This window comes from Malaclemys terrapin, chromosome 7, assembly GCF_027887155.1.
Source record: "Malaclemys terrapin pileata isolate rMalTer1 chromosome 7, rMalTer1.hap1, whole genome shotgun sequence".
Classification (NCBI taxonomy): Eukaryota; Metazoa; Chordata; order Testudines; family Emydidae; genus Malaclemys; species Malaclemys terrapin.
Genome location: NC_071511.1, coordinates 42,994,364 through 43,016,526, shown reverse-complemented (window position 1 = coordinate 43,016,526; position 22,163 = coordinate 42,994,364). Strand labels below are relative to the sequence as shown.

Below are 22,163 nucleotides of genomic sequence, written 5' to 3'. Positions count from 1 at the left end.
GTTCTAGATCTTAAAAAGTTACGTGCACACAAACTCCTTTTGAGCTGGCATTTCTGGTGAATGGTCATAAATAAAACAGCACTTTGTCTCACAATATATAGAAGAACACTTTTAAAAGAAGCAGGATTCCTATCCATAAGGATTTTGGACCTAAACATATTGATAACAGTAAGCCGCTGGAATTACAAATCTCATTTTTGGACAGAAAGACAAGTTTGAGTGAAACTTAATTTATGTGCAAATATGTAATGCCCCTCAAATTATATTAACATTAGCAGGGGATGACTGTAGGAAAAACTCGTTGAGATACGATCAGTAGACACCATAGAACAAATGTTGTTTCACTGAATGGGTACAAGATCAGGACTTCAATAACTCAAAAAAAAAAAAAAAAGGGAATAGCCATCTTCAAATGCAAGGTCCTTTTTTGTTTTCATTCAAATGGAAGAATTTTATATAAGCTACCAGAATGACACTCTACAGCACTCTAACAATTCTACCCCCAATAAGAAGTTGACTAGGGTCCAATCTTGCAAAAACTACTGTTCATTACTACAATGTGACTACTCACAGTGTATTAAGTACATACATAACTCTTTTCAGGATCATGACCTATGAATGAAATAATGGTCCTAGTTAGTTTCCCAACCCTAGGAAAAATACAGTGTTACACTAATGCAACAGTGTGGATTTTTTTTTTTTTTTAATTTCAGTTGCTGGTGCCTTGGAATACCAAGCAGAAAAAAAATCAAATGCAATAAATGCACATATTCAAAGAGAGAAGTGAAGGCAGCAGAAGCCTCAAAAGGAGGCAAAGATAGTTTAACAAAAGTGCTAAGTAAGATGCACTATAAAATGTACAATGTTCTTGCCTTCTCAATTACTATGGGGAAAATTTTCATCAAGAGAAACATAAAATTAAAGCCTTTGATCATAAACTACCAACATCTTCTGTCTACATCTTGCACTTCCCCATCATTTCAGTACAAAGTCATTAAGACTTTGAGATCATCTCTGAAGTTTCAAAATACCATTTCAATGTGGTATCTTAATTTCAAAGTTTATGTAAAAGAACAAGCCAAGTAACCACTTGGTAATATATCATGCTTACCCTGGTCTCCAAAATTTAGCACATTCAAAAAAGTCATCACGTATCTTTCACCTGTAAATTCAAAACAAAGAAATTAACAATTAACAATGAATGTTGGTACCCATATCCTTTTCCAGTTTTTATTCGTCTACTTCTAGCAAGCAATGTCGTGAGGAAGCCAAAAGAAAAGGTAAAAAAAAAATCTACTAATTACACCATAGGCCTGGCATGAATTGAAGTCAATGGGAATTAAAGGTGCAAGCAGCTCTGAAAGTCAGGCCCAAAGTGTTGAGTTGGACAGCTAGAAACAGAAACAAAAAAACTGTGGACACTTTAAAAACATTTTGTCCTCACTGATCAATAAAGACGCCTAACTGTTCTTGAATTAAATCCATCCTGTTTAAACACATCCCAGAAATCAACAGCAATGCGATTAATATAAAACTTTCAGAACAGTTCCAAAATGGATCAAACATGACCCAGCTTTCTCAAGCTCCAGATTAACCATAAAATAGAATAATTAGTATGCATCACCAGCATCTGTATTTTCCAGCCATCGTTTAATCTTTTAAAATTTACTTCCTCTTCTCTGTGCAGGAGATGCTGGACATATTATTGTATACAAAGGAGACTTTAAATAGGAAAAAGGCAAGGAAATGAGGAATAAAGAGTGACCTAAACTGGGACAATGTAAATGATGTTCCAGACTTGCTCAATATTTAAATTTCTACTGCAACAGAAAACCCTAAAGATATGTCTACACTGCAATGTAAACCCAGGGTTCAAACTCAGGCTCAAGCCTAACCCCCCTTTCATACACACGCAAATCATGCCAAAACTAGAGCTCAGACTCAGGGTCCCAAGACCCCACAGGGTGGAAGGTCCAAGCTTAAGTCAAGCCAGGACCCAGGCTTCAAGCCCCATTGCTTTGCAGTGTAGACACAGCCAAAATGGACTTGTGCTCTGGGAGTCTGCCAAAAGTATCCCACAATCCCGTAGGCTGACTTTCTTTGTACTCTAGACAGTCAAGTTTATCCTTACTGCACTAGGAACGAAGGGAGAAAGAAGCCACATGTTCGGAGGGCACTAGGAAATCTGGGATATGCATAGTTGGACTTGGGCCAGTATAATGCAGCGTTTGTTAACCTAAGGTTTGAGCATCTACACGAATATGTAAGCCCCAGGTTAACAAACCCAGGGTCTGCTAATTTGACTTCTACTAACACTGGGCTTACATTGTGGCATACACATCCTCAAATCTCATATAGATACTTAATTTGTGAACACTATTAAGATGCAACATTTAAGAGTGTGTGAGAAAACAATCCTTAAATCGATTCTGTTCCATACCAGCCAATCTTCATGATTTGTTGAGTTTATTTTCTTACATAAAGCATCTTTTGTGTGTTTGTTTTTAAAAAAAGACAAAATGTGGAGTGGGCAAATATCAACTACAACTAATGGCCAAACTCACGTTCATTAATGTTAGAACAAATCTGAAAAAGTCTCCAAGGCCAAAAGGCTCATATGCTAAACCAGTACGGTACAGAGGCTCTACCGCAGTGGAGTGCTCATGCTTTACTATAACATACATTAAAAAAAAAACCTAAAAATGTACCATGACATATCGGGGCACAATCCAAGCTAGCGGGGGGGCCATGTCACCCCTGTCCTGCAAACACGGAATCTGTGACTTCCAGCGACCTCTGTGCTGCTGGCAGCAGGAGACCCCACAGCAGCCCATCCTCCATGGGCAGCAGAGGACCCTCTTGCAGCTGCAGGTGGTGGGACTCCCCGCAACTGCCCAGCTGCTGCCATCAGCAACAACCCCAGAGCTGCCCAGCCACCGCTGCTATCAGGGGTCCCCCCTGCAGCTTCCTGCCGCTGGCAGCAGTGGAACCCCAGAACTGATCAGGGGCCGCAGGTGGGGGGTGGAGAGAGGGCACACAGCTTCCATCCGGCGGCGGCAGAGGGACTCCAGGGCTGCTCGGCACCCAGGGGCAGGGGGCCCCATCCTCAGGGCTCCCCAGCCTCCGTCGCTGGCAGGGGACCTCCCACAGCTCCTCTGCCACTGCGGGCAGCAAGGAAATTTGCGCGCGCGCACACACACACACACACACACACACACACACGCACCCCACAGCACCCAACCCTGCAGGGCAGCAAGGGGACCCCTCCCAGCCACTGGGCAATGGAGTCCTTGCAGCTCCCAATTGCTGCAGCGGGGAGGGGGCAGGGTGCTGGACCCTCCTCCCTCCCCATTTTGTCAGAGATTTTTTAGTAAAAGTCAGGGACAGCCAACGGTTTCTGTGATTTTTTGTTTATTGCCCATGACTTTTACTAAAAATATCCATGACAAAAATTGTAGCCTTACTTACTATGCCTTGCTGTAGTACCCCCCCCCCCCTCCGAGCCACTCAGCCGTCCAGCAGACAAGCTACACACTGAGTGTCTGTGCATATCTGCAGTCTGCCAGCTACACCCTGGCTCTCACCAGCCTTGGTTATACTGAAGGGTGACTCTAACATGCCCCCAGTCCCAGATCTTCCCCCAGAAAGGACTATCCTGCATTGCCCCACCCTCTCCTGAACAGTACAAATATATTTAATCTATTATTCCTTTAAAGAAATAATGTGCCATCTTATTACCTTAAATAGTTACCCAGGCCCTCCAACTTAAACACACTGGATTAGATTAAACAGTAAAACAATTTTACTAACTACAAAGAAGTAATGAGGCATAAAAGTCAGAAATGATTACAAGAAGATAAAATACTTACTTGCTTCTATTTAAGAAACTAACCTAGTTGCAAAGCAAAACTTTCTAACCACATGCTTCCAACAAGATTACTGACCAAACTCTTCAGGTCAGGACCACCACTACCACCACACCCCTCACCTTCCAGAGTCCAACAGCTATTTTCTTTTGCCTTTTTAGGTGTGGTGCCAGAGAGACAGGGAGAGAGAGGAAGGTGTCTTGGAGCTTCTGCCCCTTCTTTTATAGTCCTATTCTCCTCTGAGAAGCATTTCAAGATAGGAACAAGGTGACAGGCAATCCACTGAAGAAGAGTAACTCCATGCTTTTTTGCTAAGATGCAGATTTTTGTCCTTACCCCCTTCCTCGCCAAGGCCACTTAGCAGGTAACGGCTCATCAGCCTCGTTGACACCCGACTGAGGCATCAGCTTCCCTTTGTCTCTGAGGAACTGGTTTAGCCACTCCACAAAGTTATTTGGGAAACATACTTCAGTCATGATTTCAGCTTATGTTCATAACTTCACATATAATGTTGCTATATACATTTTGCCATATTATTGATCAGCAAATTATGCATTTTAAATAATACCTCATAAGGCATACCTTGCAGAAACATTATCACAATAGTGTAGGGTGTATATAGGGATGCATACATACAGAGATATATTCAGTCACACTTACCCTTGCAAATTTCATGCAGTCAAAAGTGTTCTGCCCAGCTCTACTGGAAAAGCACAGAAAATAAGGCTGGGCCACCAATATGCTGATAACTCCTTTCCTATTGCGGGTGTCAGTATCACAACCACACTACTACTAGTCTTTTGTGATTCTTTTCAACCAAATGTTATCTGTGGTTTCTTGCTATTGAATTGACAGCCAAACAAGCAATACCAAGGTCTTTCCAACCATGGACAGGCATGAAGAGGGCACATAATACTCACCTTCTGTCAACATCTGTTTCAAGAAAGATTGTTTAAAGAAGCTCCAAGTCAACCTAGCCTCTTTCCAGTCAACCACAGTCTGCAAGAAAGAAATACGTACTGTGATTTAACCATTGGAGTTGATTTTGAGAATTAGAATTGCAAGATAATTTGTGAATACATTGCTCTTATCATCAAGGCCAACTCCATCTACTCTAACCCCCTGTACTAACCAGGAAAACCGTCTCTATTATTGCAACTAATGACGAACGTAAAATATTCTTGAATACAAGCACAGACTTATCACTACAAGTGACAGACTACGATCAGTCTCCACTGCATTGCACCCTACAGAAACAAAAAGAACAAGAATAGCTGAAAGTTTCTACCAGGAAGCAGGGCTGAGGGGGAAGAGAGCAGGCGGGGGAGGGAGAGAGAGAGAGAAGTGGGCGGCCAGGGCTACAGCAGGGGCGCTACCACGCAGCCCCTCCTGCTGCGCCGCCTCCTGCCATGAGGGCTCCGCTCTGGTGGGCGGGGAGGGAAGAAAGAGGACTGCCCTGCAGGGCACTCTGGTTCTCCGCGCCACCACCCCCTACAGGGCGGCCGGAGCGGAACAAGAACAACAACAACAAAAAAGCGGCCGTGCCGCCATAGGATTGGGTAGAATGCCACCTCCAATAATCTGCCGCCCCAAGCACCAGCTTGCTCAGCTGGTGCCTGGAGCCGGCCCTGCCAGGAAGCATTGCGCAGCACAGGATGGGACCAGGGAGAAGTATATTGCAGCTGATTCCTTGATATGCAGTAAGATTTCTGTTATCACTTAGTCTGCTAAGTCTCTACCATGAGGCCAGCTGAAACATTAGGAAGGGTCAGTTTTCTTTCCGTCTCAAGTTCAGTTATTGAATGTTGTTCTGTTATTGAGTCTTGAATTGTATGCCAACCCTGAGTAGACGGAGTAAGTCAGGGTGGGCAAACTTTTTGGCCCAAGGGACACATCTGGAAATAGAAATTGTATGGCGGGCCATGAATGGTCACAAAATTGGGGTTGGGGTATGGGAGGAGGTGAGAGCTCTGGTTGAGGGTGTGGGCTGGGGCAGGGAGTGGGGTGCTGGGCGGTGATGGAGTATGGGCTCTGGGGATGAGGAGTTTGGAGTGTAGGAGGGTGCTCTGGGCTAGGACCAAAGGGTTCGGGGGAGGAATCAGGGCTGGGGCAGGTGTGCAGGCTCCAGATGGGGATGAGGGGTTTGGGGTGCAGGAGGGTGCTCCAGGGTGGGATCGAGGGGTTTGGAGGGTGGGAGGGGGATCAGGCGTAGGGAGAGGCTCAGGAGTGCAGGCTCCAGGCAGCGCTTACCTCAAGAGGCTCCTGGAAGCAGCGGCATGTCCCTTCTCCAGCTCCTACATGGAGGCGCAGCCAGGCGGCTCTGCACGCTGCCCCGTCCGCAGGCACCGCCCCTGCAGCTCCCATTGGAGCACCGGAGGGGGGCCATGCCACAGCTTCTGGGAGCTGCTTAGAGCGACCCCTGACCTTGCTCCCGGCTGGAGCATCAGAGCGGGGCAAGCCCCAGACCCCACTCCCCAGCAGGAGCTCAAGGGCCAGCTTAAGACAGCTGGCAGGCCGAATCCGGCCCACAGGCTGTAGTTTGTCCACCCCTGGAGTAAGTTGTTCTCAATAAAGTTCTATCTTGGATACAACTGGGAAAGGCTGAAAGAAGGGAGAACACAGTGCTCCTGTAGAAGCATTAATAAGCATGGAGAAAGCAATCTGATGCTCATGCTTCCCATATTTAGGAGAAGGAGAGAATAAGGTCTACATCTAATTGGAACTGCATGCAAGTGCTCCAAGCCCTAGGAAGCAAACTATTAATATTTAAATGTCTCTCTAGTTAAGAAGGGGGTGCCTAGTGCAGTAATTGTGAACAATGAAAGGTTTAATATACTGAGATTTGTGGCCAAATCATCCCTGATTAACTAAATCACATCCAAAGGGCAAGTTGGAGCAAAGATTCCCACTCTGAGGTCTTGTGTTGACAGAGCAGACAAACCCTGCTTTGATTCCCTTTTGCTTAACTGTGAATGCATTTTTTAAAATAGTGGTTTATTTAATTCTTGAGATGAGTAACACTATTTCTGTTAATACTCTAGATTAGAGAGATACAGTGGGTGAAGTCATCTCTTTTACTGGACCAACTTCTCTTGGTGAAAGAGCCAAGCTTTTGAGCTTACACAGAGCTCTTCTTCAGCCCAGAGCTGAACAGAAATTGGTCCATGTAGCAGGGTGCTTACCCCGCTCCTGCCCTGAAGGGCTTAAAGAGCCCTGGGGGAAGGTTGTGGCTGGGAGCTGCTAAACTGGGCTGATTAGGAAGCAGCTGCAGCTGGGCCACACCCCAATCAGGCCTCAGCTGGCCCTATATAAAAAGGCTGTGATCCAGAAGCCAAGCAGTCTCTCTCTGCCTTCAGAGGGAGAAGGGTCTGGTTGCAGCGAGCTAGAGACAGAGTACCTGAGTGGAGCAGGGCTGGGGACAGGCTGAGGAGTTGGGGAGCTCCAGCCTGGAAAGCCCCAGGCTGCGGCCTAGTAGGAGGCCAAGAGATACTGGGGGTTGCAGAGGGCAGCCCAGGGATAGGCCAAGGCAGCAGGTCCAAACCCAACCTTGCCTATGATGGACAGACTGCAGTATCAGCCACTCCAGGGAGCGGGGGCTAGTTGGTGACTGGCAGTGGCCTTATTCTGAGGCGAGGTAGGGATAGTGGGTGAGGGTTCCCCGGGGAGGGGAGACCCTAGTACTGAGGGGTGTACTGCCAGGGGGCAGCACCCCAGATAAAAGGGCACTGGGGTCTGGGAGGCCGGAGGACAGGTGGACCACCAGCCTGCAGGGGGCGCTCCAACGGTGAAATGAGCTAATTCCCAGAGACGAGCAGCAGGAGGTGCCGCAGGGGTGAGTCCGCTCCTCTACAGTCCAATAAAAGATATTACCTCATCCACCTTGTCTCTCCAATATCCTGGGACCAACACAGCTACAGTAACACTGCGAACAGCGTTCTATATTGTTTGCAGGCACTTTTTATTCGTAATAACGGATTTAGCTGTGCCTTAGAGCTCATCAGGTGAAGCAGCATGAAATGGTTTGTAATAATCGTGACTGACATGAACGGTTTAGTTAATGTCTATAGCTCATACTACTGCTCAGATTTACTGGTAGTACCATTTTAGGCTAAAAGTTAATGGGTATTATTTTACATTCCATTGACATCTTGAATACATATGCAGGGCTTAAAGCAAATAAGGCTTTCTACAAAATTTCTCACAGGATATGCACAAAGTGCAGTCAGCAAAAGGTCACTACTTCACCCTTTTGCATAAAACCGGATGCCAAAACCCCCCCAACCACTGCAACTTACTCTGGCAGCTGCAGACTTTTTCCTCCTTCTCTTCCTTTCTCCTGCTTAGTGCCTGCCAAGTTGGCTCATCTGCTTCAGACTCAGCTGCTGCTTTTATGCAAGCAGTACTGCCACCACCACTTGGAATATGAGCACCTGCAGCCTCACTGGGGAGACAGGAGCACACCCCAACCGCTGAGTCCACCCTCTAAATTGTTGCAATTTTTCTGACAGCAGGAAGATAGAAGCAGGCATCTGTGCATACAGGTCTCATACTCGGTGTGGCTAGTAATGGACAGCATCATCATTTTGCACAGCAGTTCGGGGGGGGAGGCGGAGAGACATAGCAGCTGGTGCAACTTCTGCCTCCCTGCTGAGGCCACAGCTGCGCATGTGCACCAAAGAACAGCAGTGCCACTCACATAAAAACAGCTACTGAGCCTGCAGCAGGTAAGCCAGCTTGGCAGGCAGGTGGACACCGAGCAGCAGACAGGAAGAGAGCGTGGAAGAAGTCTGCAGCAGCCAGAGTAAATTGCAGCAGTTCGGGAGTGGACTCAGCAGCCAGTTTTATGAGAGGCAAGACGGCCACCACTTGAAATTGCTGCTCCAACATGACACTGACACATGCTACACGCCACACTGAGCCCCAGACCAGGGCGCACAGGTGCCCACTTCGATCTCCCTACTGTTGGAAAAATTCGGGTATTGGGCTAATTTTGCCCAGTCCATTAAATCACAATTTTCCTCAGAGCCCTATCTACGAAGAGAATGGGGCATGTTTTGCTGAATAGGGATTCTGAATATTTCAGAGTTCAGTATTTTCCAAAAACATTGGGTAGAAAACTCCACGGCACAACAGTGAGATTATCATTCCATTAGGAGAGAAACTAACCAGCTTGGAATTCAATCACAAATGCTCATTCTATTCATTATTACATGCAGCTACATTCTTAAAGGTCTATGCAAAAACACTATATTTCAGTGAAACAATCCTGCATCGAGGAAATTAGCTAGTTAATAACGGATCTTATTTCTCACTTCAATAAAAAGAGTGCTTGAGAAGTTTGGGGGAACCAGAGTGTTGACCAGAATGAGGTGGTGGCAATGTTTTAAATAGTAATAAAAGCTTTATTAATACAAAGAGAACCATTACAAGAATAATTTACCCAACTTGTATGTTCTTACTCAACTGTATTCTCTGCAAGGAGGCTACATCCTGCAAACTCACACTTAAGATGGGTATTACTCAAGTAGTTTCTCCTTATTCAGTAAAACCAACTTTGAAATTCCCTTATTCATGGAAGACTACAATATTAAAAACTTTAAGCTCTGCAATTTACCTGGTCTTCAGTCAAGTTGGGTAACAGATCTGTCATTCTAGAAACTGGAAAAGATTTCTTTGTTGCTTCAGGAGAACCCAAAAACTTCATGAAATACATTACATAGCACAACACCAGAATACTGGTGTATAAAAGCTGGAAAAAAAAAAAAAAAAAGATATGAAACATAATATAAACTACAGATTTAAAACTACATACTAGGATTCAGCTAAATAATAATTGGATACCTCACAATTATTCTGAAATGTCAAATAGTAATAGTTTACAAACAAATGTTCTAAACCAAAATTACTACTATCACTAGTCACCTTAACACTCAAAAATCCCTTTTTTTTTTTTAAACAGCACATTTTAACATCACTAGCCCCGATCTGTGTCACTCCACCCTAAAATTGGTTATATTTGCACTGCAATAAAAGATTTGCAGCATGGCTGCAGCTGGCCCAGGTCAATTGATTCAGGCTCACAGGGCTCAGGCTGAAGGGCTAGAAAGTGTAGCGTAGATGTTTGGAGCCAAAGCTCTGAGACCACACAAGTCTTTCACTGCACTGTTTTCCTCTTGTGTTGTACAATTCATTTGTCCTATTTAGTAGATATCTAATTATAAAGCTTTAATTAATTCATAGACTATTTTATTGTATTGATCTGTGCCACAAGCACTTATATATGGAGAAGAGGTTTATAAACGATTCGAAACAGTTGAAATTTGCAGCCAAATTATAGTAATCTCTGTAAAAGGGGGACCTAAATGGAAGGATTGATAGCAGTGACAGACAGCATTAATATTATAACACCACAGGTATGCACTACATTTTGCAGAAAAATTAAAGGCAGGGTATTTGCAATCTAAGGGCCTGATCTTACAAATTCTTACTGTGAAGTAGAGTTTTGCAGGATTAGACACTAAACTGGAAAGGGTTACAAATGTAATTGATTCAGTTTGTTATGCCTAAAGTAAGGTGTTCAAGCATGTATTTAACAGAGGAACAGCTATCTTTCAAATCCTGATTCAGTCCATATATTATTTCACCATCCATACAACTGCTATGATAATAAATCAGTCTGAGTCTTGGGGGCAGGTCTGTTATGTTCCTACAGTGCCTAGCACAATAGGGCTCAGGCCTTTAAGCACTACCACACCACAGAAAAACAACAGAAGTATTTAGTCTGCACAAAGGCTCTCTTAGTTTGGAATAAATTCTCAAATATTAAATGCCAGTTATTAAAGTTGTTACAAATAAACATTGATCTATTTGGTCATATTTATTGTTGAAATTCTTTGCTTAAGAACTCAAGATCTTATTTCTCATACACAAAATCATCTGATCTTTACCACAATAAAGGGGGGGGGAATCAAAACATATTTGTTGAACTGGTACACACATAGTCATTTCCTGCTGCAAACAGTAGGAATTCAAAGTAACAAGATCAAAAAGAAAAAGATCATTAGCATGTATAAGTGAATTAGAAATAAGAAGAGAATAATAAGTGTCCATATTTGGAGAACATGCATGCATACATAAAACATGGTGCATGTTTCTGTTAGCACTAATCTGGGTCAGTCACAATGCTAAGTGTGTAGTGGACACCGATATACAAGAACAGTATTTTGTACAATATTGCAGAAGCATCTTCCTCTTACTTTCAGAATTAGTTAATTGGCTAAATCCAAGAGGTAGCAGCAATTAGAAGTTTGGTGAGTCACAAATATACAGTACAGAACACAGAGAAAACTTACCTGGGCCAAAGAAAAAATGTAAAGTCCCCATTGTGGATACAGCACTACTAAAATAACTGTCAAAATGCATTTGGAGATTATTGAAAGACTTTCAGCAATTACCTAAGGGGAGGAGGGGGAAAAGAACACAGATTCACTGCCAACTGCATCAGACAAAAGACCTGAAGTGTACACAAACTGCATATTCAATTATATATGTATATTTAAATACATTTGTTAAATATTAGGTATCTCATCACACTAGTCTAACTTCATTCAGAGTTATGTGGTTAAATACCCCAGTCACTTTGACTACTTCAATCAAGACTTTCTCCACCATTATCCAGTATATGCATATAGTGCTCATTTTACTAACCTTAAGCCTAATAAACAAATGTGCTTGTGCCAAAACCCAGAATGGTTCTCCTAGAAGTTCAACCACTGCAGAAAGACCAAATGCAACTACTCCAATCTTATAGTAGGGAACTGAGTTAGGATCAGGAACTTCAAGTAACCGTAGCCAGATCCAGCCCAGAAACAGTGACCAACACACCCCCAAAGGAACTCTTTAAAGAAAGAAAGAAAGGAAAGGTCAAATAAATTGTTTTTCTGAGTTATAGAGACGTTTGTCTAAATGGCAAAAAAACAATTTAAATTAAGTGATCACATATTGCAAGCAAAAGAGGAGGGAAACATGCAGTTTTCACTTTGCTATATACACAATTAAAATATTTGAATTGATACTACAGGATACAAGTATTCATATTTAATTTCTTTGTAGTGCTTATATTTACATAAATACGTTAAACATTCATAGAAAAAGTTCAAACCATTACCACCCATTGCTCCAAAAAAACCCTCAACCCTGCCCATTGTTGCTGTTGTTTTAAAAAGACCGCTAACAAACTCCCTTGACTTCTTTTTATAGGCCTACCCCACTCAGTGCCTCCTCAAGTGCACCACGTAAGAGGCTGCAGACAGCCTCCTCACCTCTAGGGGACCACTTGCATGGCTGTGAGACAGACCCTTCTTTCTGAAAAAGCCAGTCTTCAGTAAGACTATAGAAAGACATACTAAATCTTTTAATAAGTTACAATATACTAATGACTACTGCATTATGCTGCTAATAAAGTAACAGTATAGAAATAGGAATTACTGTACAATTTATCTTACCCTATGATAACCCAGACTGGAAACTAAGCCATAGCAAAAGCCCCTGGAACACACAAATAAGTAGGAAAAACTGCTTTCTCTTGGAGATTTAGCATTAATAATTACAGCCATAGCAAATTATCATTACTAGCACAATTTCAATTATGGATGACAACACTATTTATTTAATACAAATAGGCCTTTTTATTTATCTGCTTTACCATATCTGAAATAACTATTTGTAATTCAATTTAAGCAATATGGACAGTAACAATATTTTTACATCACTTCGTACAACAGGGCCCTGACTGGCTGGTTTCAGCTACCACCACACAATGTAAGTTAAACAATAATAAAATTAAGGCCTTGTCTACAGGAACACTTAGTTCACAACAAGCTGGGGCACACTAAGTGTTCATGTGGACCCAGCTGACACACACTAACAGTTCCTTAGTGCTTTGATCTACTCTCCTTTCAAAGCAGGGCACATAAAGTATACTAAGGAACTGTCAGTGCACATCAGCAAGGTTCACATGGATACTTTGTGCACAGCAGGCTAGTAATGGGCTAGAGTCACACCCCAGCTTGCCATGAACTAAATGTTTGCATAGACAAACCTGAAGAAGCTAAGTAATAAGAAAATAACACGCTACATTTTGGCTGCTAGACATTTTGGCTAGGCACCTAGTTTTGCTTCTTCCACATTTGCAGACATAAGCACACATCTGATCTTATCTAAATGTGGCAGTTTTGTGGGTGAGGGAAGGACAATGTGTTTCTCTGATTTCTCATTCTCCTATTCGCACTTCCACTCCAGGGTCCTGTACTGGGCCAACTATTACTTCTAAGCAAAAGTTGTACTCTGCTTCCTCCAGGAGCAGACAATTCTAGTACTTAATTAGCCTCTAAAGTAACCAAAGATAGCCGAGCCCTCAGGGACCAACCACAATGCTTTCGCAGTGCTCCAAACCCCAAAGAGATTTGGGATCAAGCTCTAGATCCAAACTTGGATCCTCCACATAAATTAAAACTTTCATTTTCAGTTTTACTTCTCCCCATGGGGAGAAGATAAGTAAACACACACACAACAGACACTAGTCACAAAGCTTAAGGCGCTATGAGAAGGCGTTCAGGTACTATGGTGATGAATGCTGTATAAGAACCTCTAAGGAATTTAGTTCTAATACTTTTGAAGTACATGTTCCTAAATAATCAAATTTTCCCTTGTGTGTATCTTGACTATAGAATTTACTTCCCTAGTATAGCTCCAAAAGAGGCCAAGTGCATGGATACTAAGAGCACAGTATAAACAATAATACTTAACTCAACTCTCATACAGCACTTTTCATCAGTAGATCTCAAAACACTTTTAAAGAGGGAGGTAAGTATCATTAATCCCATTTAATCTAATGCCTTGAGTCTTTGTCTTCAGGCTGCAACTGAGGAGATCATAATGTGCTACATCCTGGAACAGTAGTCTAGTTAGGTAAATACATATTTTCATCTTTATATGTGCTCAGACATCTGGCAATGAATGCTTTTATAAACAGACTGGAATACATAAGAATCTCAAAAGGAAACTTACGTTAGCCACAAAAGATTAATAGTTTTGGTCCAATTTCGCTTTGTGCTGCCACTCAAACAAGCCCTACGGAACGCCTCTCTGGCTAAGAAAACAACTGTAGAATAAAGCAATGTTAGCCTAAAGAAAGGGGATAAAAAGATAAAGTGATTCATTTGAGGGCTTGTCTTCATGTACAGCACTACAGCGGCTAAACTGACGTTTAAAAACTAAACTGACAAAGGTACTTTACCTATAAACATAGTTTAAATACCATGGAGCAAAAAACTTATTTCTAATTGATGATCTTATAATAAAAATTGTGCATAATAGAGGGTTGACCAACTTGCCCCCAGTGGGGGAAGATGTGGTGTCATGATATAAGGTTTAATACAGATATAGGCAAATTGTATTTTTTTTCCTCATGTGGTACATTGTTAACATACAGTTCTCCTGAAGGGCAGGAGAGGAATAAGAGTACAGCAGTGTTTTTCAAATGGCTGCTCCAACCTTTACCAGGTAAGGTTTAAGCAAGTCCCAGGGAAGTTGGGAGGAAAGGGAATACTCTACCCAATTTGCTTAAGATTTGCCAGAGCCAACACGAGGTACCTGTATGTTCAATATTGAATATTAAGAACCTACTAGACAGTTACTCATTTATAACTTCAAAACTGATTATAAAGCTACTCTTATCACAAGATTACAGGCATACCATTGTACAGTTCAAAATTCAGACAGAAATGTTTCTAATGCCACTGGAAACAGCTCTAAACATTGCACTTAGTCATCCTGCTAGTCCATGAGGCAGAAAGTGAAACGGATTGATATACTTTCCTTGCTCAGATTTAGAGAAATCCAACAAGCAAACAGCACAAAATACCAAGAAGTACTTTGTTAAGATTTTTTTTTTCTGAAATGTTACTAGCAAAATGGGTAAGAATTTGTTTTTAAATACAAGGCATATAATCTTACTTCAAGCCTTTAAAATGTACTAACACCAGCATCTTCATTATGCTACCATGCACCCACTTTTTAAAAATCTTGCATTAGGGAAAGCCCAGGTACTTCATTTGTATTTAGACAAGGAACAACGTGACAAACTTCTATATTGGAATCATTCACCTTCAATTCTATTCATTACCTTACATTCACAAGGCCAATCATTTCTTTTGATACATAGCGGAGAGTAAATGCATTTAAGCCAAAAGTAATCACCCGAAACAATATCTGTGAAGAAAACACACAGAATAAGTTGCATTAGTTACTTTCAAAAATGGGCCAATATCAATCTTAACAAGGGACCAGATCCTGTGCAGGGCCAAGCACTTTCTGAAAGGTACTGAATTCTTTCAGCTCCTACTGAAGTTGATGAGGATATGTGCTCAGCTCACATGAGGTGTCCAGTATCTCACAGGATTAAGCCCATGGACAATCATTTTTATTATTTGCTATCTAAATCAGTAGTTCTCAACCAGGGTATGGCACATCAACTCATCTACATCATTGTTTCTCAACATAGGGGTTACGCCTCCCAGTGGGATCACGGGACGGGTTTAGAGGCACCACAAGTGCAGGGCCAGTGTTAGAGGGTGGCAAGCAGGACAACTGCCCAGGGCCTTATGCCACAGGAGGCCTTGCAAAGCTAAATTACATGCATCAGCGCTGGGTGGCGGGGCTTGGGCCTCAGACTCCTGAAAGGCATACAGTAGTCTGCAAAGGTTGAGAACCACCCATACAGCATCAATTTATCTAGAAATAATATACATTGGAAACAACTCACATGCTAAATGCATTGTTAGTCTAGAAAGGAAAAATTACTCATAGGGAAGAACTACATGGAGGTGCAATGTCATACATCTGACGAAGTGGGTTTTCACTCACAAAAGCTTATGCTCCAATACGTCTGTTAGTCTATAAGGTGCCACAGGACTCTTTGTTCCCCCTTAAATATACTGTAAGCACAAACTTACTAACCAAGGAAGAAAGCATTTTCTCTGCTTCATAGATGAAGTGGATTGCATAAGATGTCACAGCAGGTCTGTGGTTGTCCTGACTCCTGAGCAGTGACCATGATGCTATCTATTTAGCTTTTGTCTTATGTTGCTTAATTGTGTTCTCTCACCAGTAACCTATTATGGGACAAGGTACAAGCCTTGACACTGTTTGCAGAATAGCTTTGTTTTCATCTGTAGCAGACCCAGAAACAAGTAGGAACGCAAAACAGCAGGTAGCGATCACAGCAGGAAGCCAGGCACAAATGACACGAGAGAACCTGCAAAACTCAAGTGTCTGAAGACAAACCTCAGTTACGAAAATAACCGAGTCAGAGAAAGGGATGGAAATAGGAGAGGACAACTTAACCTAGCTGGTCTCCGTGCTCCGTCCATTGTCACGATACGCTATGGCAACACACAGGAGCGTGAGCCACCAATATTGTGCTGCGTAGTAATGTGCTACTTACGGTGTACTGAGCATGCTCAGTTCATCTGTTGAAGCCACTACCCTTCACCCTGCCCTTATACCCATAAGATTCTGCGAACTGCTTTTGACAGGGGTTAAAAAGTGGCAAAGGGGGTGAATCAGAGCAGGGGGGTGGCCAGGGTCTGAGCAGGGGGTGGAAATTGACTGGTCAGAGGGGTCAAGCAGCTGGAGGCAGCATTAGTAGAGGGGCTAAAGGGAAAATCAGGGATGGGGGGGCAGAGTTAAGCCCAGGAGTGAGGCACTGGCAGAGGGTGTCAGAATGATCAGCACAGGCAGGGTTAGAGGGGGTAGCACTTACCCCAGTGGGACTGAGACACCAGTGTTTGCCAAAATAGTTTGTTGCGGGGGGACGAGAGGCTTTTTTATTTGAACAAAGTGGCTTTTTTGTATGGTCACACGAACTGAGCATGCTCAGTAACAGATGCTGAAGCCACTGCCCTTCACCCTGCCCTTATTAGCCGTAAAAATCTGCTGACTGCTATTTACAAGGGTTAAAAAGTGGCAAAGGGGGTGAATCAGAGCAGGGGGGCAGAAATTGACTGGTCAGAGGGGTCAAGCAGCTGGTGGCAGGATTAGGAGAGGGGCTAAAGGGAAAATCAGGGATGGGGGGGAGAAGGTGGAGTTAAGCCCAGGAGTGAGGCGCTGGCAGAGGGCAAAACCCAGCACAGGCAGGGGCAGAGGAGGTAGCAGTTACCCCAGTGGGACTAGACACCAGTGTTTGCCAAAATGGTGGGGGGGGCAAAGGGGCTTTTTTATTTCCCCCTCTCACAGACAGCACCTCTCAGCATCGGCTTCCCAGGGCTGGGTTCTTAAAGGCACAGGCATCCCAATGCCTAGTCAATGCATCTCCTCTTTGTCTGATCTAACCTACTGAGGCTATGTCTATACTACAAAGTTCAAAGGGATGTCACAGGTGCCAGTGCTCCTGGTAATCCACCTCGATGAGGGAATTAGCTCCAAGCACGGGGAGCCGAGCCTGTCCACACTAGCGCTTTAAAGCGCTCAAACTTGCTGCGCTCGGGGGGGGGTTGTGATTTTTCCACACCCCCGAGCTAGCAAGTTAGAGCGTTTTAACTTGCCAGTATAGATAATCTCAAACTTAATTCAGTGAAATATTTTACATATATCCCCTCAGAAACAAAGAATCCCTTATCACTGTATCTGAATGTATAAAGTCTCTGAGTCAAGTTTTCTTATCTGCTGCTGGGATTCCCTGAATTCCCTGAATTTTTAATTCTAATTTTTTCTTCTCATTTGTAGAGCAGGTGTTTATTCTGTTGGATCATCTGACTTCCACTCTGAATTTCTGGCCTATTGTCAAAACTTTGTTTTGAGTCAATCCACCAATGGGGTAAATATTGGTGGTCAAACCAATAGTCCGCCTAATCTAGTATCCTGTCTTGTGACAGTGGCCAATGCCAGGTACTTCTAAGGGAATGATCAGACCAGGCAACGACCCATTGAACCACCCCATTGTCCACTCCCAATATGTGGCAGTCAAAGAATGTTTTACGGACATGCAGAGCATGGGCCTGCATCCCTGATTATCTTGGTTAATAGCCAATCTACTTATCCTGAGGGACTGATCGAATTCTTTGTTCAACCCGTTCATTAGTTTTCCTTTCAAAACATAATGAACACACATCTACAACCCCAAGATACCTTTACAATCACAAGAATTCTAAAATCATGGAGTTATACACCCTCGAGTCAAGAAATTTTAATAAATAAATGATACCTTTTTTTTGTGCCTCTTTGTTCCTGAGCCTGTATGGTGCAGTAAGGCCAGTTCCAATGCCTTGAGCCTAAACACCTGAATGAATCTTAGTCTACCCTCATACTCCCAAACATTTAATATACCTAAGGCCATATGTACACTTTAAGTTTGGGTTAACTCAAGTTATGTCACCATAGAGTCACTACCATTACTATGTCACTTGTGTGCATGCCTCCTGGACTCCTTGCCTCAGCAGTCAGGGTACTCACCAGAAGCACTTGTATAGATTCAGAGTGAGATGCACCATGAATACATATCCCACTATCCACCCACTGTATTTTGGGAAGCTTTGGTTTGGCAGTATATGCTGGGTATCAAACAGGTCAGACGGGGTGGTTGTGGCCATGGGATCCAACTTCTTATAATGCATTGTTAACCATCCACTAATTTTATAAGTATCCCATACATAAATGTATACATAATGATTACACCTTTTTTTCTAAACCCACTAACCTGCCTGGCCCTCCTCACTGTCTGCCATCTCACACAGAATCATGGAGCTTGCATGGCTCTGCATTATTGTCATGAGCATTTAGACCCAAAGGTGCATGCTCCTTTACTATTTGCAGACCAGCTGTGTGTGGATGTTGCTTCAGGCAGTGCCCCCAGCAGCTCCAACTGGCCGGGAATGGGGAACCGCGGCCAATGGGAGCTGCTGGCGGCGGTGCCTCAAGCAACAGAAACACACAGCCCCTCCTTCCCCACGGTTCCAGCCTCCGCAGGGGCAGGGCAGACAGGGATCCTGCCCTGCCCCCGGTATGCGCCGGGCCAGATCCTGATCCCTGAACCCCTCCTGCATCCCAACCCACTGCCCTGAGCACCATGCCGCACCCCTCCTGTACCCCGACCCCTTACCGTACCCTGCACCGCTCCTGCACCCTGACCCCTGCCCTGAGCCCCCTGCTGCACCCTACACCCCAACCCCCTGCTCTGAGCCTCCTGCCGCACCCCACACTCCTCTTGCAACCCAACCCCCTGCCCTGAGCCCCTTGCCGCACCCTGCACCCTGACCCCTTGCTGTACTCCTCACCCTTCCTGCACCCCACACCCCAACTCCCTGCCCTGAGCCCCCACCACACCCCACACCCCTCCTGCCCCCCCTGGGGGCAGGGAGGGGGCAGAGTTGGGGTAGGGATTTCGGGAAGGGGTTGGAATGGGGGCAGGGAAGGGGTGGGAAGAGGCGGGGCCTCATGGAAGGGGTGGAGTGGGGGCAAGGCCGAGGGCGGCAGGGGGAGAAGGTGTCAGTAACGTGGCCCTCATGGTCATTTGAGTTTGAGACCCCTGATCTAGCACCCGCTCACTGGGGCAGACTGCTGTCTGTCATGGCCACTCATCATTGGCAAGGGGTTAAGACCTGCTACCTTTGCCTATCCCCGGGCTGCCCCTGCAGCCCCAGTATCTTTTCATAGGCCTTCATCAAGGCCTGCAGCCTGGGGGTTTAACAGGCTGGAGCACCCCAGTTCTCCTTGCCCTTCCCCAGCACTGCTCCACTTCAATTACCTTGCTTCCCTTCCCACTCACTCCAGGGCTAGAGTGAGACTTCTCCAGCTTCTGGACCATAGCCCTCTTATCAGGGCCAGCTGGGCCCTAATTGAGCCTGCCACAGCTGTGTACCATCCAGAAACATATGTAAGGAAAAGGTTATTTTCATGTTTTGTCAGCAGAGGAGTTAAAACTGTCATATCTTTAGCTCGTACCCAACCCATCTCACTTTCTGTTAGCATTATAGCTAATAATTCTTGTTCAGAACACCACAAGGCTAACAGGTATGGCCCTTCACAGCTCTTAGGAGCTTCTAATGGTAAGAATTCACTAAGGCCATCTGATGTAGCTAATTCCTACAGATAGTCTCACATACCAATGGTGTGAGAAACTGCTGTCTGTAGGAATTAGCTTCATCACATTGAAGTGTTACAGGTAGCACATCCCTATAGTTTGCAGTTTCATACACGTCTGTGTGTGAAAATGCTATCTGTAGGACCCTGCTACCTGCAGCAGCTACATGTCCTACTTTGCTAAAAGGGTATTTCAAGCAGTCTCACGTGTAAAACCAACCTGCAGGGCCGGTTCCAGCTTTTTTGCCCCCGCAGGCAGTGAAGCGGGAAAAAAAGAAGGAGGAAAAAAAAAATAAAGCTGATCGGCCGCACTTCGGCGGCAGCTCAATTGTGCCACTTCATTCTTCGACGGCAATTCGGCAGCGGGTCCTCCACTCCCTCTCTTCTTTTTCCTGCCGCCAAATTGCCACCAAAGACCCAGACGTGCCGCCCCTTTCCATTGGCCGCCCCAACCACCTGCTTCCTTCCCTGGTGCCTGAAGCCGGCCCTGCCAACCTGATAGCTTTCTTTAACAGTGTAACAAGCCTAGTAAGGCTTTTGATACTGTCTCCCATGACCTTCTCATAAACTATGGAAAGGAAACCTAGATGGACATAACGATAAATAAGATGGACATAACAAGTGGGGTTCTCCAGGGATCAGTTCTGGAGATGTTTCTATTCAAAATCTTAATGATTGAGATAATAGCATAGAGAGTACACTTATAAAGTCTGTGAAAATTTAAGGTCCATAGAAAACATGACCTATGAGGGAAGACTGAAACATGATTACAGTTTTCAAGCATGTACAAATAAGGTAGCATCTTTTTTAAAAAGCTGTTTCTTACAATCTATACATATCGCTAACTGCTACAGATAGCACATTCCTACACCTAGCAATTTCACATACACTATAGTGCAAGACCCTGTTATCTGTAGGCATTTGCTACATCAGGTAGCAGTTTAATACAATAGCAATGTCTTACAATCTCCGCGTATCGATAAGTGCTACCGGTAGCACATTACCACGCGGAGCGGTATCCTACACTCGGAGGAGTTCGCTCTCACACCGGAGAGGAGATTCCCTCCTTCCACGATAAGGCGGGGAGCGGGAGCCGCCTCACTCGCCAAGAGCCGCGTCTGCCTGCTCTGGAAGGGGGACCCCGCGGGCGTGGGGGACGCCCACCAGAGGAGCGGGGGGGGGGGGTACCTGCAGCAGGGCGCTGGAGGAGGCCAGCCGGGTGGTCTCGCTCAGCACATCCTGGGAGCCCATGGCTCGCGCCCCCGACGCACCAGGGGGAGACGTGCTATCTCCGCACGCCGGCGGGGCTCAGCACCCGGACCCCCGGCTGCCACGCGTGGGAGCCGCTCTCAGCCTCCGCTCCGGCTCCATCTCGCTCCCAGACCGGCGTCGGTCTCGGACTGCAGAGAATCGGGAAGTCGGTGGCGGTGCCGCATTGTCGCGCATCGTTCTCGTCAGCAGGGGCGGAGCGTGGGGCTCTGGCTGCCGGGCCGCTTCCTCAGGCCGCCGGAGCGCAGCGCCTCCCCCACCCCGAGGCGAGGCGCTGAGCCACTTCCCCGTTCCAGCCCAAACCCTGACTAGGAGACATACCCCCTCCGCACCCACACCCTTACAGGGGACAGGCAGACAAGCTCCCGCCCGAGAAGGGAAAAGGGGAGCCACACAGCTGCCCCCCTGCATTAGGCGGGAGAAAGGGGCAACCCTTACCCATGACCCTTGTAGGGAACAAGTAAAAATACCTCCCAACACTCAAAGAGAGATGCTAACTCTCACCGAGCTCTTGCCCGAGCTCTTAGGGGGAAAGGAAAACATTCATATACGTCCCCCAACCCCTATGGAGTCAAGGCAAACACCACCAGAGCTCTTCCAGTCCTTCTAATGGACCAGGAGAGACATCCTTCACAGGCATACAGCTCCCCCAAACTCTACCCTTATATGGGACAAGGAAAGACAGCTCCCCAAACACCAACTCTTAAAGGCAGCATGGAGACACCTTTCACACACACTTCTCTCCCTTTGGGTAGATTAGAGATGTACTTTGATTCTGTCCTGAAGTGAAGAATTTGGCTGTTTGATGAGACACATTCTCACTGATAACTATTTCTAACATTTCTTCATGCAGCTATCTCTGTTAAGAGGTGCACCTGGCAACTATCCAAG

At 44.9% G+C, this 22,163-nt stretch overlaps 1 protein-coding gene across 1 annotated transcript in view; it reads right to left on the bottom strand.

The window, feature by feature from the left end:
• RFT1 (RFT1 homolog) overlaps window positions 1-21,425 on the bottom strand; it is a 37,044-nt gene extending 15,619 nt beyond the window's left edge. The window contains exons 1-8 of the mRNA XM_054035421.1: window positions 21,192-21,425; window positions 15,052-15,137; window positions 13,935-14,051; window positions 11,574-11,763; window positions 11,219-11,320; window positions 9,481-9,615; window positions 4,787-4,865; window positions 1,112-1,162 (exon numbers count right to left, since the gene is read on the bottom strand). Coding sequence (XP_053891396.1) covers window positions 1,112-1,162; window positions 4,787-4,865; window positions 9,481-9,615; window positions 11,219-11,320; window positions 11,574-11,763; window positions 13,935-14,051; window positions 15,052-15,137; window positions 21,192-21,254 — 823 coding nt within the window. The 5' untranslated portion in view covers window positions 21,255-21,425. The remainder of the gene's footprint in view (window positions 1-1,111; window positions 1,163-4,786; window positions 4,866-9,480; window positions 9,616-11,218; window positions 11,321-11,573; window positions 11,764-13,934; window positions 14,052-15,051; window positions 15,138-21,191) is intronic.
• Window positions 21,426-22,163: the final 738 nt, after the last annotated feature.